Source organism: Leucoraja erinacea, chromosome 10 (genome assembly GCF_028641065.1).
Source record: "Leucoraja erinacea ecotype New England chromosome 10, Leri_hhj_1, whole genome shotgun sequence".
Taxonomy (NCBI): domain Eukaryota; kingdom Metazoa; phylum Chordata; class Chondrichthyes; order Rajiformes; family Rajidae; genus Leucoraja; species Leucoraja erinaceus.
This window is the reverse complement of record NC_073386.1, coordinates 8576379-8590849: the sequence shown is the minus strand read 5'-3', so window position 1 is coordinate 8590849 and position 14471 is coordinate 8576379. Positions and strand designations below refer to the sequence as shown.

The following is a 14471-nucleotide window of genomic DNA, read 5'->3' as shown; positions in this document are numbered from 1 at the left end:
AATTTAGCTATGTACGAGCCTCTTCAAAAACAGCTGTGGTAATTGGCCAAACCATAATTTTCTTAGTCAGACACAAGGAACTTCATATGCTGGAATCTTGCGTTAAACACGAAGTGCTGGAGTAACTGCGTGCTCTGATGCTGACAGACCCGCTGGGTTACTCCAGCACTTCACTTTCTTAGAATCAGATTTCATTTTGTATTGCAATGGAACAGACCAAGGCAAAAATTCACATTACCACCCAACCACCCACTTTACTTTTATTGAATATCTACCATATATTACATTCACAATAACCTTTTAAAAAGACAATTTATATCTTAACTTTAGCTCAGTTATTTACCCGTCATTACACTTCCTTTACACTGCAACTAAAACTGTAAAAAAATAAAATTATATATAACTACAAATCAGAAATATAGAATAAATACTTCACCCTTCTTGTACACGTGACCATATTGGGTCTTTTGGAATCTGAGCTTCTAAATATTTGGAGGCTTTATAACAAAAATTGCTGCAAAAATGCTGAAAATATAGAAAAATGTGTTGTTAAAAACTCTAATAAGATTATACATTTAGTGATAACACATTATCTGCAATTGAAATATCTAGAGTCCTAAATTCCACATCCTTTAATATTCTCCCTTCCTATCACCTCATGAAAGTTAATGTTTGAAATGTAATACAATTCCTTTGGCAATTCCTTCAGTTTTACCTTGCCGAAGAGTGAACAGGATTTTGCACTGTGTGATAGCCACAGAGCAAAAACAGGCAATTGATGGGAGTGACACACTAACCAAAATATTTGTTTGTATACAGATGGCCAACTCGTCTTTTCAGATTGAAATTATTCAAAACAATCAGCCACAAGCCAGGGAGCTTACATTATGTTACCACCAGGCATTATCCTGATCCAATGGTGAACTCCAGCAAATGGAGCAGCAGCACATCTGGGACAGGTAAGTGGGGCATAGGGAGACATCAGGCAATTGGAGAGACTGGGACAGCTTGATCCAATGTCCTGTAGACGTCTTTCAAAACGTCTTTCAAAACAACATTGAACAGGAACAAAAAATTATGGCATTGTTATATTAATAAAATAAGATTCGCCAAAATTATTATTATCACGATATTCGTTTTATCGACTGGGCCAATTTTATAAACAGAGAAATTATGTTCCACTAACTAACGATCTTCCATTGCGGATTTCAAGGTAGTTCATTAGAAACACACTCTCCAGTTAATTGGTGAGATGCTGGATAGTGCCTAGCACAGAGGCATAATTGACAAACTCTGACCCCAAAACATCTTGAGATCCTGCAAACTATTGGCTGCCAAAGCTATCATAAAAAGTTAATATTTGTGCATTCAAAAATCTATGAAAAATCAAAATAATATTAGTGACTTTCAGAACTACCAATGCCAAATTGAAATTCCATAATAGTGTTTTACCTAACTTTTTCTGAATTGCACAATTTGCATAGAAGATTTATTTGATGACTAGACAACTCTTGTGTGACATTTGTGGAAATATGTTTTACATTTGGTGTCACTAAGCTAAATGTAATGAGGAAAATTATTAACCTTTAGCTTTTAAAGCTACACTCAAGTTGTTAGAATTGTTGCTTCAATTATTACCCTGGTGAGAAATATTGATGTATGTGCTCGAAAACAATGGTGAATCCAGAGTAAGATGCAAACATAATAATCATGTCGAACCCCCGGATATGCCAATATATCTTCTTTCAACACTGAATAAACCAACTAAAAATGATGGAAATATTCTTGCCTTTCTTTCTGTGATATCATAAACTCGATTCGCTTTTGTAGATATTTTGTACTGCTGCTTAGATACCTAAAATTATAAAAAGAAATGTTAAACAAAGTCAGAACCGGCAAGGGACTAACAAGACAGCTGATTAACACAAATTAGATTCATAATTGAGTCCAAGTTCATGATAAGCTCCATGTATAAAGTTGACTGATTTGTGCTTGGAGACACAAGGAACTGCAGATGCTAGAATCTTCAGCAAAACACAGTGCTGAAGAAATTCAGTGGGTCACACAGCATCAATCTGAAGAAGAGTCCCAACCCAACACATCACCTGCCCTTTCCCTCCACAAGATGCTGCCTGGCCCACTGAGTTCATCCAGTGCTTTATTTTAACATGCCCTGTTGTTTTCTCTTTCTCTGTGATATCATTAATCAACAAGATAGCTTCATCAACAGCTTAATACCATAGCAGTCCCGTCTCCACTCGTAGAGATTCTCCTACTTTTCTGCAATATTCCTATATCCTTCAGTCATGCAGTGTAGAAATAGGCCCTTTGGCCCAACTTGCCCACACTGACCAACATGTCCCATCTACACCGATACCACTTGCCTGCCGTTTGCCCCATGTCCCTCTAAACCTGTCCTATCCATGTACCTGTCTAATTGCTCCTTAAACGTTGCAATAATCCCTACTTCAACTACCTCCTCCGGCAGCTCGTTCCATACACCCACCACCCTTTGTGTGAAAAGCTCCCTGCAGATTCCTATAAAATCTTTCCCCTTCCCCTCAAAACAAAGATTGGCTGCCCACCAAAACTGCAGAGCATGATAGAATCCTTCCACATCAAGAGGACAGTGCAGTTCAATGGCAGCTTCTCGGAGCCTTCGACATCCACAGTGGCGTCAAACGAGGCTGCGTCCTCGCTCCCACACTCGTTGGGATTTTCTTCGCTCTGCTCCTGAAACATGCCTTTGGCACCGCAACAGAGGGGATCTACCTGCATACTAGATCAGATGGCAGGCTCTTTAACCTCACCCGCCTCAGAGCTAATACAAAAGTGCGTGAAGCTCTCATCAGAGACGTGCTGCTTGCCGATGATGCAGCAGTTGTGTCCCCACCCAGCAGGAACTAGTCACTGATGGACCGCTTCTATCGGGCTTGCAAGGACTTTGGGCTGACCATCAGCCTGAAGAAGATGAACGTCCTGGGGCAGGATACAGAGGCACCACTGCCTGTCATCACCATCGACGACTACGAACTCTATGCCATCCATCAGTTCACGTACTTTGGTTCCACCATCACCGACAACCTCTCCTTGGACACAGATTGACAAGAGGATCGGGAAGGCAGCTACAACTCTCGCTCGCCTCACAACTCAAGTGTGGACCAACCCAAAGCTGACAATGAAGACAAAGATAGCAGTCTACAACGACTGTGTCAACAGCACGCTGCTGTACGGCAGTGAGACATGGACTACATATGCCAGACTGGAGAGAAGATTCAACACCTTCCACCTTAAAAGCATCCGCCGTATCCTGGGCATATCCTGGCAAGACAGAGTGTCCAACGCCGAGATCCTGTCTCGCGCTGGCCTTCCCAGTAATGTACGCTCTACTCAGGCAGTGCAGACTGCGGTAGCTGGGCCATGTCCATCGCATGGAGGATGGCCATATTCCGAAAGACCTTCCATGGAGAGCTGAGATCTGGGAGGAGAACCATCTGCCGTCCCCAGCTACGTTACAAGGATGTCTGCAAGAGAGATAGGAAAACGCTCGACATTGATGTGGAGTCCTGGGAGAGCCTTGCACGAGGTGGAGAGGTACCCTGAACCAACATCTCAAAACGGGGGAAGAGAAACTGATGAATGCAGCTGCAAACAAGGGGGCACGCAGAAAGGAGCGCAGCAACTTCAACAGACCAGAGACCACACACAAAGGTGACCTTTGCCACAAAGACTGTCATTCCCGCATTGGTCTCTTCAGCCGCAAGCGACGCTGCTCTAGCCGAGGTTTGGAGCAAACGGCCAACAACTGGGATGCATCACCCATGGTCAGCCATGACCAAGGGGGACCTAAATACTAATTTTATCTAGTTTTCAAAAACATTGACCTCTGTCGTAAATATACTATCTAATACATAAACAATTTCCTGAATCAATTCCAAAGGAATTAAACAGACTTACAATTTCCAGTGTCTTTTGACAAACAGGGTAACCGCACTGCTTAATTATGGAACGTTCTTCCACAACATCCTGATAATGGGCAGCAGTAATAAATGTTATCTAAATTAGAACAAAAATTAGAATAGATGAAGACAAATACATCTATAAATATTAAAAAACAACATTGCGTACATAACAAAAAATACAGATTAAGTATCAGTTGGTACTTACTCCTTAGGAAACTTAAGTACCAAACTCTAAAGGCAACATTAAATCATGATATTTCTTAAGTGATAATCAGAACATCAGCACCTTCACAACCAATGAAGTACCTTTGAAGTGAAATCACTTTAACAGCATTAAATATTTCTCAACTAATATACACAGCAGACAACTACAAATGGCAAAGTGTACTGAGGCAAATCATGCTGGACTCACTATGCATATCTAATTGGCCTGATAGTAGGAAACAGAGACTGCCAGTGGAAAGTTGTTTATTAGACTGGAGGCACGTAACTAGTGGTGTGCCTCAGTGATCAGTACTGGGCCTAGTGTTGTTTTTGTCATCTATATCAATGTGGATAAGAATGTAAAAGGCATTGTTCATTAGCTTACAGATGACATTAAAATAGGTTGCACTGTAGAGAATGGAGAAAGTTATTAGTGATTACTAGAGGATGGTGATGTACTGGGTAAATTGGCTGAGAAATCGCAAATGGTGTTTTCTCTTCTGATAAATGTGAGACGTTGCATTTTGGGAAGTCAAACCAGGATAGGACTTTCACAGCGAGTGGTAGAGCTCTGGGGAGCGTTGTAGAACAAAGGAACTTGTGTTTTATCTTATACAAACAATGTGTAAGTGCATTGTACCCTGAAAGTGGCCTCACAGTTAGTCAGGGTGGTGAAAGCAGTGTTTACAACGCTAGGCCTCATCAGGCAGGACATTAAGTATAAGACGTTGGTGTGGCTGCACATGGAGTATTGTGTACAGTTTTGGTTACTTTCCTATAGAAAATATGTAATTCAGCTGGAAAGAATGTAAAGAAGATTTACAAGAATGTTGCCAAGTTTGAGGGCCTGAATTATAGGAGGTTTGGCAGGCTACGACTCTGTTCCTTCAAGTGTAGATGACCTTATAGAACTGGATCAAATCATGTGGGGCACAGATAAAATTAATCTATTCCCTGGGAATGGGAATCAAAAACTAGAAGGCATAGGTCCAAGGTGAGAAGCGAAACATTTGAAAGGGACCCGAGAGAATGATCTTCCAGAAAGAGGTTGAGGCAAGTACAATAACATTTCAAAGATATTTTATGTTACAGTTGTACAAGATGTTGGTGACGCATGATTTGGAGTATTATGTTTGGTTTTGATCATCTTGCTACAGGAAAGACGTTGTAAAGCTGAAAAGAGTACAGAGAAGATTTATGAGTATGTTGCTAGGACTTGAGGGCCTGAGCTAAAGGGAGAGGTTGGGCAGGCTATGTCTTTATTCCTTGGAGCGCAGGAGGTTGAGGTGTGATCTTATAGAAGTGCATAAGTTAATGAGAATAGATAATGTAGGTGCACAGAGTCTTTTACACAGAGTAGCTGAATCAAGAACCAGAGAACATAGGCTTAAGGTAAAAAGGGGCAACTTTTTCACCGCGTAGTTGGTGGGTATATGGAACGAGCTGCCAGAGGAGGTAGTTGAGGCAGGTTCTATAATATTTAAAAGACAATTGGACAGGTACATGGTGGGATGAGTGTAATTGGGGCATCTTGGTCAGCATAGGCAAGTTGAGCCAAAAGATCTGTTTCCATGCTATGACATTTGGACAGGGACATGGATAGGAAAGATTTTGAGGGATATAGGCCTAACCTGGGCAAACAACTTAGATACACTTTATGGTTGGGATGGACAGGTTGGGCTAAAGTACTTGTTTCTGTGCTGCATTACTCTACGATAACGTATAAATTGCTATTAAGTAAATAACAAGAATAAGAATTTAAATGGTTATGAAAGAGTAATAAATGGGACTAACTAGATATCACTTTTTTTTTTAAATTACATAATGGAGCCAACAGCTTCTTCATATTATTTATTTAATTGCCTTTAGTATGACAATAGAAAACAAGCAACAACAGTGACTACACTAATTGTGAAGTGCTTTGAGACACACTGAGGAAATTATAACTACACGTTCTAGATACGACCCAGGAAATTAAGGTGGCGCAGAGGTAGAGTTGCTGCCTTACAGCGCATACAGCGCCGGAGACCTGGGTTCGATCCTGACTATGGGTGCAGTCTGTATGGAGTTTGTACGTTCTCCCTATGACCGTGTGGGTTTTCTCCGATATCTTCGTTTTCCTCCCACACTCCAAAGACGTACAGCTATGTAGCTAAATTGGCTTGGTAAATGTAAAAACTGCCCCTAGAGTGTGTAGGACAGTGTTATTGTGCGGGGATCGCTGGTCGGCACAGACCCGGTGTATCGAAGGGCCTGTTTACGCGCTGTATCTCTAAACTAAAGACAATAAAATTATTGTTTTCTCTTCACTTTAGTTTACACTAAATTTAAATTACACCTAAATATTAAAAAAAATGCCTCACTTACACAATCCAACAGAAATTCTTCCGTTACATTTATTTCAAGGAGACGTTCAACAATGTGAAGAGCTTTTGTCTCACAATCATGGTTTTTCTGTAGAGCGGTCTGCAATGCAACTTTTCTATAGGTGATACAAGTAGACAAAAGGGGAAATCACATCAGGATGGGTTGAATTTCAGGATAACATTTATTTTCAATGTGAACTATTTGCTCCAAGAATAGTATTCCAGAGTTTTTACATCTTGCCACTCAGATTAGTTTAATTTGCATCTTTTGAGATTGAGAGGCATAGATAGGGTATATAGTTAGGGAGCATTTTCCCAGGGTAGAAATGTCAGATTAGAGGGCATAGCTTTGAGGTAAGGGTAAAATAGATGTTTTCCCCCCACAATGAGTGCCGGGAACCCACTGTGGGTTGCAAATACAATAATGATATTTAAGAGGCTTTTGGATAGGCATGTGGACATGCAAGGAGGGATATGAAACATATACAGGCAGAAGGAATTTATTTAGATTGGCATGATGTGCTCCAGGACATGTTCCTGTGCTGTACTTTATTGTTTTATCTGCTTTCTTTAATTGGACTGTTTTTTTTAGACTGAATACAGTTGTGGGAGAAGCAACTTTGTTCCACTCAATGCTGTCATTCCATTTCCCGATCCCTAATTCCACCACCCCCACCCCCATCCCTCCAATTCTCTCCCTCTGTCCATCTACCCCACCAGCTCCACATCCACCACAGGAACATACAAAATAGGTGCAGGAGTTGGCCATTCGACCCTTCGAGTCAGTACCGCCATTCAATATGATCATGGCTGATCATCCAGAATCAGTACTGAGGTTCCTGCTTTCTCCCCATATCCCTTGATGCTGTTAGCCCTAAGAGCTCTATCTAACTCTCTCTTGAATACATCCAGTAAATTGGCCTCCACTGCCTTCTGTGGCAGAGAATTCCAGATTCATAACTCTCTGACTGAAAGCATTTTTCTTCATCTTAGTCTTAAATGGCCTACCCATCATCCTGCACCAATCCCTCCATCTCCTGCACCAACCCCCATCCTCCTCCTGCACAAACCACCTCCTCCTGTACATTCTCTCCTCTGCTCCCACCCCTCCCTCCCTCCGGCACCACTTCCATCTGCTCTCTACAGCTCCTAAATAATTTAAGAGCTACTAACAATTTCAGACCCAATAGGATTTCTACCTGCACTATCACCCCCTTCTCCTGCACCATCCCTCCATCTGCTCTTGTACCACAATCCTCTCCTTGTCCACCACCCCTTTCTCTTCCTGCACCACCCCCTCCTCCTGCACCACCACCCCCCTCCTCCTGCACCACCACCCCCCCCCTCCTCTCCTGCCCACCACCCCCCCCTCCTCCTGCACCACCACCCCCCCCTCCTCCTGCACCCACCACCCCCCCCCCCTCCTGCACCACCACCCCCCCCTCCTCCTGCACCACCACCCCCCCTCCTCCTGCACCACCCACCCCCCCCCCTCCTCCTGCACCACCCCCCCCCCTCCTGCCTGCACCACCCCCCTCCTGCACCACCCCCCCCCTCCTGCACCCCCCCCCCCTCCTCCTGCACCACCACCCCCCTCCTCCTGCACCACCCCCCCCCCTCCTCCTGCACCCCCCCCTCCCCTGCCCCCCCCCCCCTCCTGCTGCACCACCACCCCCCCCTCCTCCTGCACCACCACCCCCCCCTCCTCCTGCCCACCACCCCCCCTCCTCCTCCACCACCACCCCCCCCCCTCCTCCCACCCCCCCCCCTCCTCCTGCACCACCCACCCCCCCTCCTCCCTCCACCACCACCACCCCCCCCCTCCTCCTGCACCACACCACCCCCCTCCTCCTGCACCACCCCCCCCCTCCTCCTGCACCACCACCACCCCCTCCTCCTCCCCACCACCACCCCCCTCCCCCCCCACCACCCCCCCTCCCCCACCACCACCCCTCCTCCTGCCACCCACCACCCTCCTCCTCCTGCACCACCCCCCCCCCTCCTCCTGCACCACCACCCCCCTCCTCCTGCACCACCACCCCCCCCCCTCCCCTGCACCACCACCCCCCCTCCTCCTGCACCACCACCCCCCCCCCTCCTCCTGCACCACCACCCCCCTCCTCCTCCTGCACCACCCCCCCCCTCCTCCTCCTGCACCACCCCCCCTCCTCCTCCTGCACCACCACCCCCCCCTCCTCCTGCACACCCACCCCCCCCCCTCCTCCTGCACCACCACCCCCCTCCCTCCTGCACCACCCCCCCCTCCACCACCCACCACCCCCCCCTCCTCCTGCACCACCACCCCCCTCCTCCTGCACCACCACCCCCCTCCTCCTGCACCACCCCCCCCCCTCCTGCACCCCCCCCCCCTCCTCCTGCACCACCCCCCTCCTCCTCCTGCACCACCCCCCCCTCCTCCTCCTGCACCCCCCCCCCTCCTCCTCCTGCACCACCCCCCCCCTCCTCCTGCACCACCCCCCCCCCCTCCTCACTGCACCCCACCCCCCCCCTCCTGCACCACCCCCCCCCCCCCTCCCACACCACCCCCTCCTCCTGCACACCACCCCCCCCCCTCCTGCCCACCACCACCCCCCCCACCACCCCCTCCTCCTCACCACCACCCCCCTCCTCCTGCACCACCCCCCCCTCCTGCTGCACCACCCCCCCCCTCCTCCTGCCCCCCCCACCCACCCCCCCCTCTCCTCCTGCACCACCCCCCCCCCCTCCTGCACCACCCCCCCCCTCCTCCTGCACCACCACCCCCCTCCATCCTGCACCCACCCCCCCCTCCTCCTCCTGCACCACCACCCCCCCCCCTCCTCCTGCACCACCACCCTCCTCCTCCTGCACCACCACCCCCCCCTCCTCCTGCACCACCCCCCCTCCTCCACCACCCTGCACCACCACTCCCTGCACCACCCCCCCTCCTCCTGCACCACCCCCCCTCCTCCTGCACCACCACCCCCCTCCTCCCCCCCCCCTCCTCCACACACCCCCTCCTCCTGCACCACTCCCCCCTCCCTGCACCACCCCCCCCTCCTGCACCACCACCCCCTCCTGCTCCTCCACCCCCCTCCTCCATCCACCTTTCCAAAACCCACTCTCAATCCTCCTCCATATTCCCCAAGCTTCCACCAAGGGGACGGGTGGCACCGCGCGGGGGGGGGGGGGGGGGGGGGGGGGGGGGGGCGGGGGTTCCGCGTCCCCGCTGCCGGGCGGGAGCGCGCAGTCCGCGGGAGCGCGCACTCGCCTTCTCTGCGCCTCCACGCCGCTCAGCGCAGCGCTCGCCGGTGTCGCGCCCTTCAACCCTCTGCGGCTCGAGCTCTTCCGCCGCCCGGCCTCCGCCATGTTGGCTCCGCCGACCTTTGACCGACGGCAGCTGTCAGACCCAAAGCGCGCAACCCCACGGCGGCGGAGCGGCTTCCCTCGATCCGCCTGCGCTTTAGTCGCTGTGTGCATGAATCGATTGTCAAGTGTTTTATTGTCATATGCCCCTGATAGAACAATGACATTCTTACTTGCAGCAGCACAACATAATATGTAAACATAGTACACTAAACAATATAATAAACGAGAGAAACAAAATGTAGCAGGCAAAGTTTCTTCTGCTTATGTGGACATTTTAATTTACTGCAATGTGCGATATAATTGATTACAATTATTCGTATTGAATTGAATAATTTCATAAAGGAGCCGTGAGTTCTCTGATGTCTTGCTTGATGTTTATCCCCCACTGTTGAAATTACGTCATTCGCTCATTTCCCACGTTGCTGTTTAAGGGAGTTGCTAAATACAGAATAAACGTTGCATTTCTTAATTTTAATAGAAGCAACACGTTTCTTTAAATGCAAGGCATTACCTGATACAATTAAAAGTATTGCATAGGTTATACTACTCAAACACCAAATTGAACAAGATCTTCCCAACTGTCTCCCTCTTAGTGATAAATGTCACTTTCAAGAAGCCATCCTAACTCATTCTTTTGTATCCTGTATATAAATACAAAACTTCTGGACGGAAATATTCAATATTATTTCTAAAACACTTAAAACTCAATTGGAGTCAGATTCAAAACTAATAATATTAGGAATGTCAGAGGGCTGCCCTAATCTAACGATATCTCAAAGACGCTTCCTTGACTATGGTTTAATAACTGCGAAAAAACATATACATAAATTCTGGAAAAAGATAACAGTCCCCACAGTGAAGATGTGGATCACAGACATGACCGAGACACTACATCTAGAAAAAAAATTGTCTTGACTGACAAACCAGATCAATTTTCCAAAATATGGTCTCCTTTTATTGAATTTCTTCAACAACATAATGGTTGAACACAAACTCAAAACCGACGCTAGGGTCGGGTGAGCGGGCGTATGGAAGGGCAGTGGGATATATCTCCGCTTCATTAGCTCTTGGGTTTTCCTTTTTTCTTTTTCGTGTTTTTTTCTTGAAATTCTTTCTTTTCTATTTCTCTTCTTCTTTCTTTCCCTTTTTTCCTTTTCTTTTTTTCCGATCTAGTTATTAGTTTATAAAATGTTAAAACTGAAGCAGTACGAAAATTGTATAATTGTTATGTAGATTATTTTCTCTTTGTACAATTGCTTCTAATAAAAATAAATATATTTTTTAAAAGCTACATGTTAAATTGTACTTCTGTGACAACCAAAGATTATAGAGGAGCTAGTATCTTTGGTGACAATATCCATGTAATTTATGCGTATGAACTTGTTCTCGCACATGCTCAGTAAATCAGTCAGTGGCCTTTGACTTGGAAATAAATCATTCCTGCTTTTGATCCCAACACGAGTGTGTGTGGAGCCATCTTTCTCCGTATATTATGTGCTAGCTTACCTATTTTGTAAGTAGACACATATCAAAACATGGTGGCAGCGGTGAAAGTTTAGATTTGTGAATCAAATAGACGCTATGATGATTAGCAAAAGTGCTTTGAAAAGCTTTCAGGAATCAGTGTTTCAACGCTCAGCGACCGGCATAGCTGCATGCATGAGAGGAATGGTATGCAGGTCAGTGAGCACACAAAGATAAGACGCTGCATGTAAATCAGTGCTGTGGGAGTCGAGGTTTGAAACGACGTGCTGTGGGAGACTGCTTAAAGATAAAATGAGCTATTAAGAGCAAGGGGATACGCTGATATTTCAAAATGGTGCAGACCAGTCCATCTTTCCACGTGGCTCCCCACCCAAGAGAACAAGGTTGAACAGTGGAAAATGTTTAAACACACATATGCAAATTATGCAATGATAACAGAACTGGATAGGAAGGAGAAAAATAATCAAAAGGCAGTATTCTTGCATATTGTTGGACCGTAAGGACTGCAAATCTTCAATACCCTGACGTTCGAAACGGTAGCAGATGAGACAGATGTGAAAGTCAGATGTCTACCATCATCATAGGAGAGACGAATGAAACGAATGAAAGATTCATTTTCAATAAACGCGACCAGAAATCTGAGGAAAGCATTGAATTGTATGTTGCAGAGCTAAAGGAGCTTGCTAAGACATGCAACTTCTGCGATTGCCTGAGAGAAAGCCTCATTTGAGGTCGCATTGTCAGTGGTATTGCAGGCCAGTCAATGAGGAAGACACTCCTTCAGAAGAGGAATCTGACACTGCAGGGGACTGTGGACATATGTAGATCCTCGGAGGTAAAAGCGACAATACACAAGGTGAAAGATTCAAACCGAGGGAAAAGATGGTTGATTTTCCTTCGCAGAGGAAGAATCAAGGACTAGTCAAGTGCAAGTTCTGTGCGCGGACACACAAGCGCAGGAAGGAGGAACGCCCAACGTATGGGTAGGACTGCAACAGATGCGAACGACAAAACCACTTCGCCTGCTGCTGCAAGCGTAGGAAGGAGAGCACGCAGAAACGGGGTCTGCACAAGATCATAGAGACATCTGACACAATGTCCATTTCCGACACAGAGTCTGTGAGTTGCATTGAGATCAATGCAACTAGAAACAATTCGTCTTCAGGCCTTTTCGCTGAGATGCAGGTCCGCACAGAAGCCATCAATTTTCAGATTGACTCGGGTGCCAGTGTTAATGTGTTTCCCAAGAATCTTGTACCCAACAAAGAGGACATTAGATGAGAGAAAATCATCTTAAAGATGTACAACGGATCCAACCTGCTGGCGGAAGGTAAGACAAAAGTCATTCTCCGGAACAAGACGAACAACAAGAAGTACAATGTTCCTGGATGCCCAACCCAACCAATCCAACAGAAATCCAAAGATTACAAGGCAAGATTCCAGCCAATGTTGTTGGTCACATTCGAGCCTTTGAGGAGATTGACCCACAAGGAAGCAGAGTGGGAATGGTCATCAGAACATGACATGGCAATGTTAAAGATTAAGGAGCTGTTGACAACGACACCTATCCTGGCGTACTACACACCAGAACAGCTGACCATACAATGTGATGCAAGCAAGCCAGGTCTATGCAAAAGGACAACCACTGTCCTATGTGAGTCGCGCATTGAAGCCAACCGAGCAGAGATATGTTCAGATTGAGAAGGAGGCACTAGCAATAGTGTTTGCCCTCGAGCGCTTTCATCAGTACACCTACGGACAGAGAGTGATCGTTGAGAGTGACCATAAGCCATTGGAAGTCATAGTCAAAAGGCCTCTGCACAGAGCACCAAGACGTCTTCAGGGCATGATGATGAGGATGCTACACTATGACATCGAGATCAAATGGGTAAAGGGAAATGTCATGCATCTAGCAGATATGCTCTCCCGAGCATACCTCCCGGACACCACAAGATCAACCAGATGCACTGATGTCAACGTAGTTGAGTCCTTGAGCATGGGAGAGGACAAGGTCAAATGCATCCAAGCCCATACCAGGGAAGACAAAACACTACAAACAGTTAAGAAAGTAATCCAAAATGGGTGGCCAGATCACAAAGCAGAAGTCCCAGAGGCAGCACAACCGTACTTCAATGTCAGAGACGAGTTGAGGGTGCAAGACGGCCTAGTATTCAGTGGAGAGAGAGTTGTAATCCCTGTCACTCTACGGAAAGATATGAAGGAGTTACACCACACCTCTCATCTAGGAGTGGAAGGAACCCTCAGACGTGCTAGAGAATGCATTTTCTGGTCCGGAATGAACTCTGATGTGAAGCAGTTCATTTCAAAATGTGAAGCCTGCAGGACGTACGAACAACAGAATCAGAAAGAAACTCTGATGCCCTATGACCTCCCAGATCGCCCGTGGGAGATAGTGGGAACCGATATGTTCGAACTTGAGGGAAAGCAATATTTAATCATAGTTGCCTATCTATTTAATTTCTGGGAAATAGACTGTACGACCTGAGCAGCAGGACAATCATTGTGAAACTCAAGAACCACTTTGCAAGATACGGAATTCCCAGCACTGTGGTAAGCGACGACGGGACACAGTTCTCATCAGAGGAGTTCGCCAAATTTGCCAGGAAATGGGAATTTGACCACTACACAATTTCTCCAAGACATAGCCAAGCTACGGTAAGGTGGATTCGTCGGTCAAGGCAGCTAAGCGAGTACTGAAGAAAACCACTCACTCCAAGACAGATGTATACTTGACAATACTGGAATTGCGCAACACCCCTGCGCAAGGAGTGAACAGTAGTCCTGCACAAAGACTACATGGAAGGGGAACAAGAACTACACTTCCAACTACATCAAACCTCCTCAAACCACGTGGTGCTGAGATACTCACAGAAGAGAGGAAAAAGATGAAGGATTTGCAAGGAAAACGTTCAGAAATCTACAACCAACATGCCAAGGATCTGCCAATCCTGGAAGAAGGTGAGGTCGTAAGACTCAAACCCTATAGACTAGGAGACGGCAGATGGCAGAGAGCAACAGTTCAGAAACGACTGGATGAGAGATCATACAAAGTCGAGACAGAGTCAGGACTTCTAATCCGATGTAA

The 14471-nt window shown here is 46.7% G+C and overlaps 1 protein-coding gene across 1 annotated transcript in view; it reads right to left on the bottom strand.

Annotated features, from left to right (window-relative positions):
- rpap2 (RNA polymerase II associated protein 2) overlaps positions 1-10006 on the bottom strand; it is a 48076-nt gene extending 38070 nt beyond the window's left edge. Inside the window, exons 1-5 of the mRNA XM_055641409.1 lie at positions 9783-10006; positions 6534-6648; positions 3958-4056; positions 1790-1855; positions 437-525 (exon numbers count right to left, since the gene is read on the bottom strand). Coding sequence (XP_055497384.1) covers positions 437-525; positions 1790-1855; positions 3958-4056; positions 6534-6648; positions 9783-9991 — 578 coding nt within the window. The 5' untranslated portion in view covers positions 9992-10006. The remainder of the gene's footprint in view (positions 1-436; positions 526-1789; positions 1856-3957; positions 4057-6533; positions 6649-9782) is intronic.
- Between the last annotated feature and the right edge of the window lie 4465 nt (positions 10007-14471).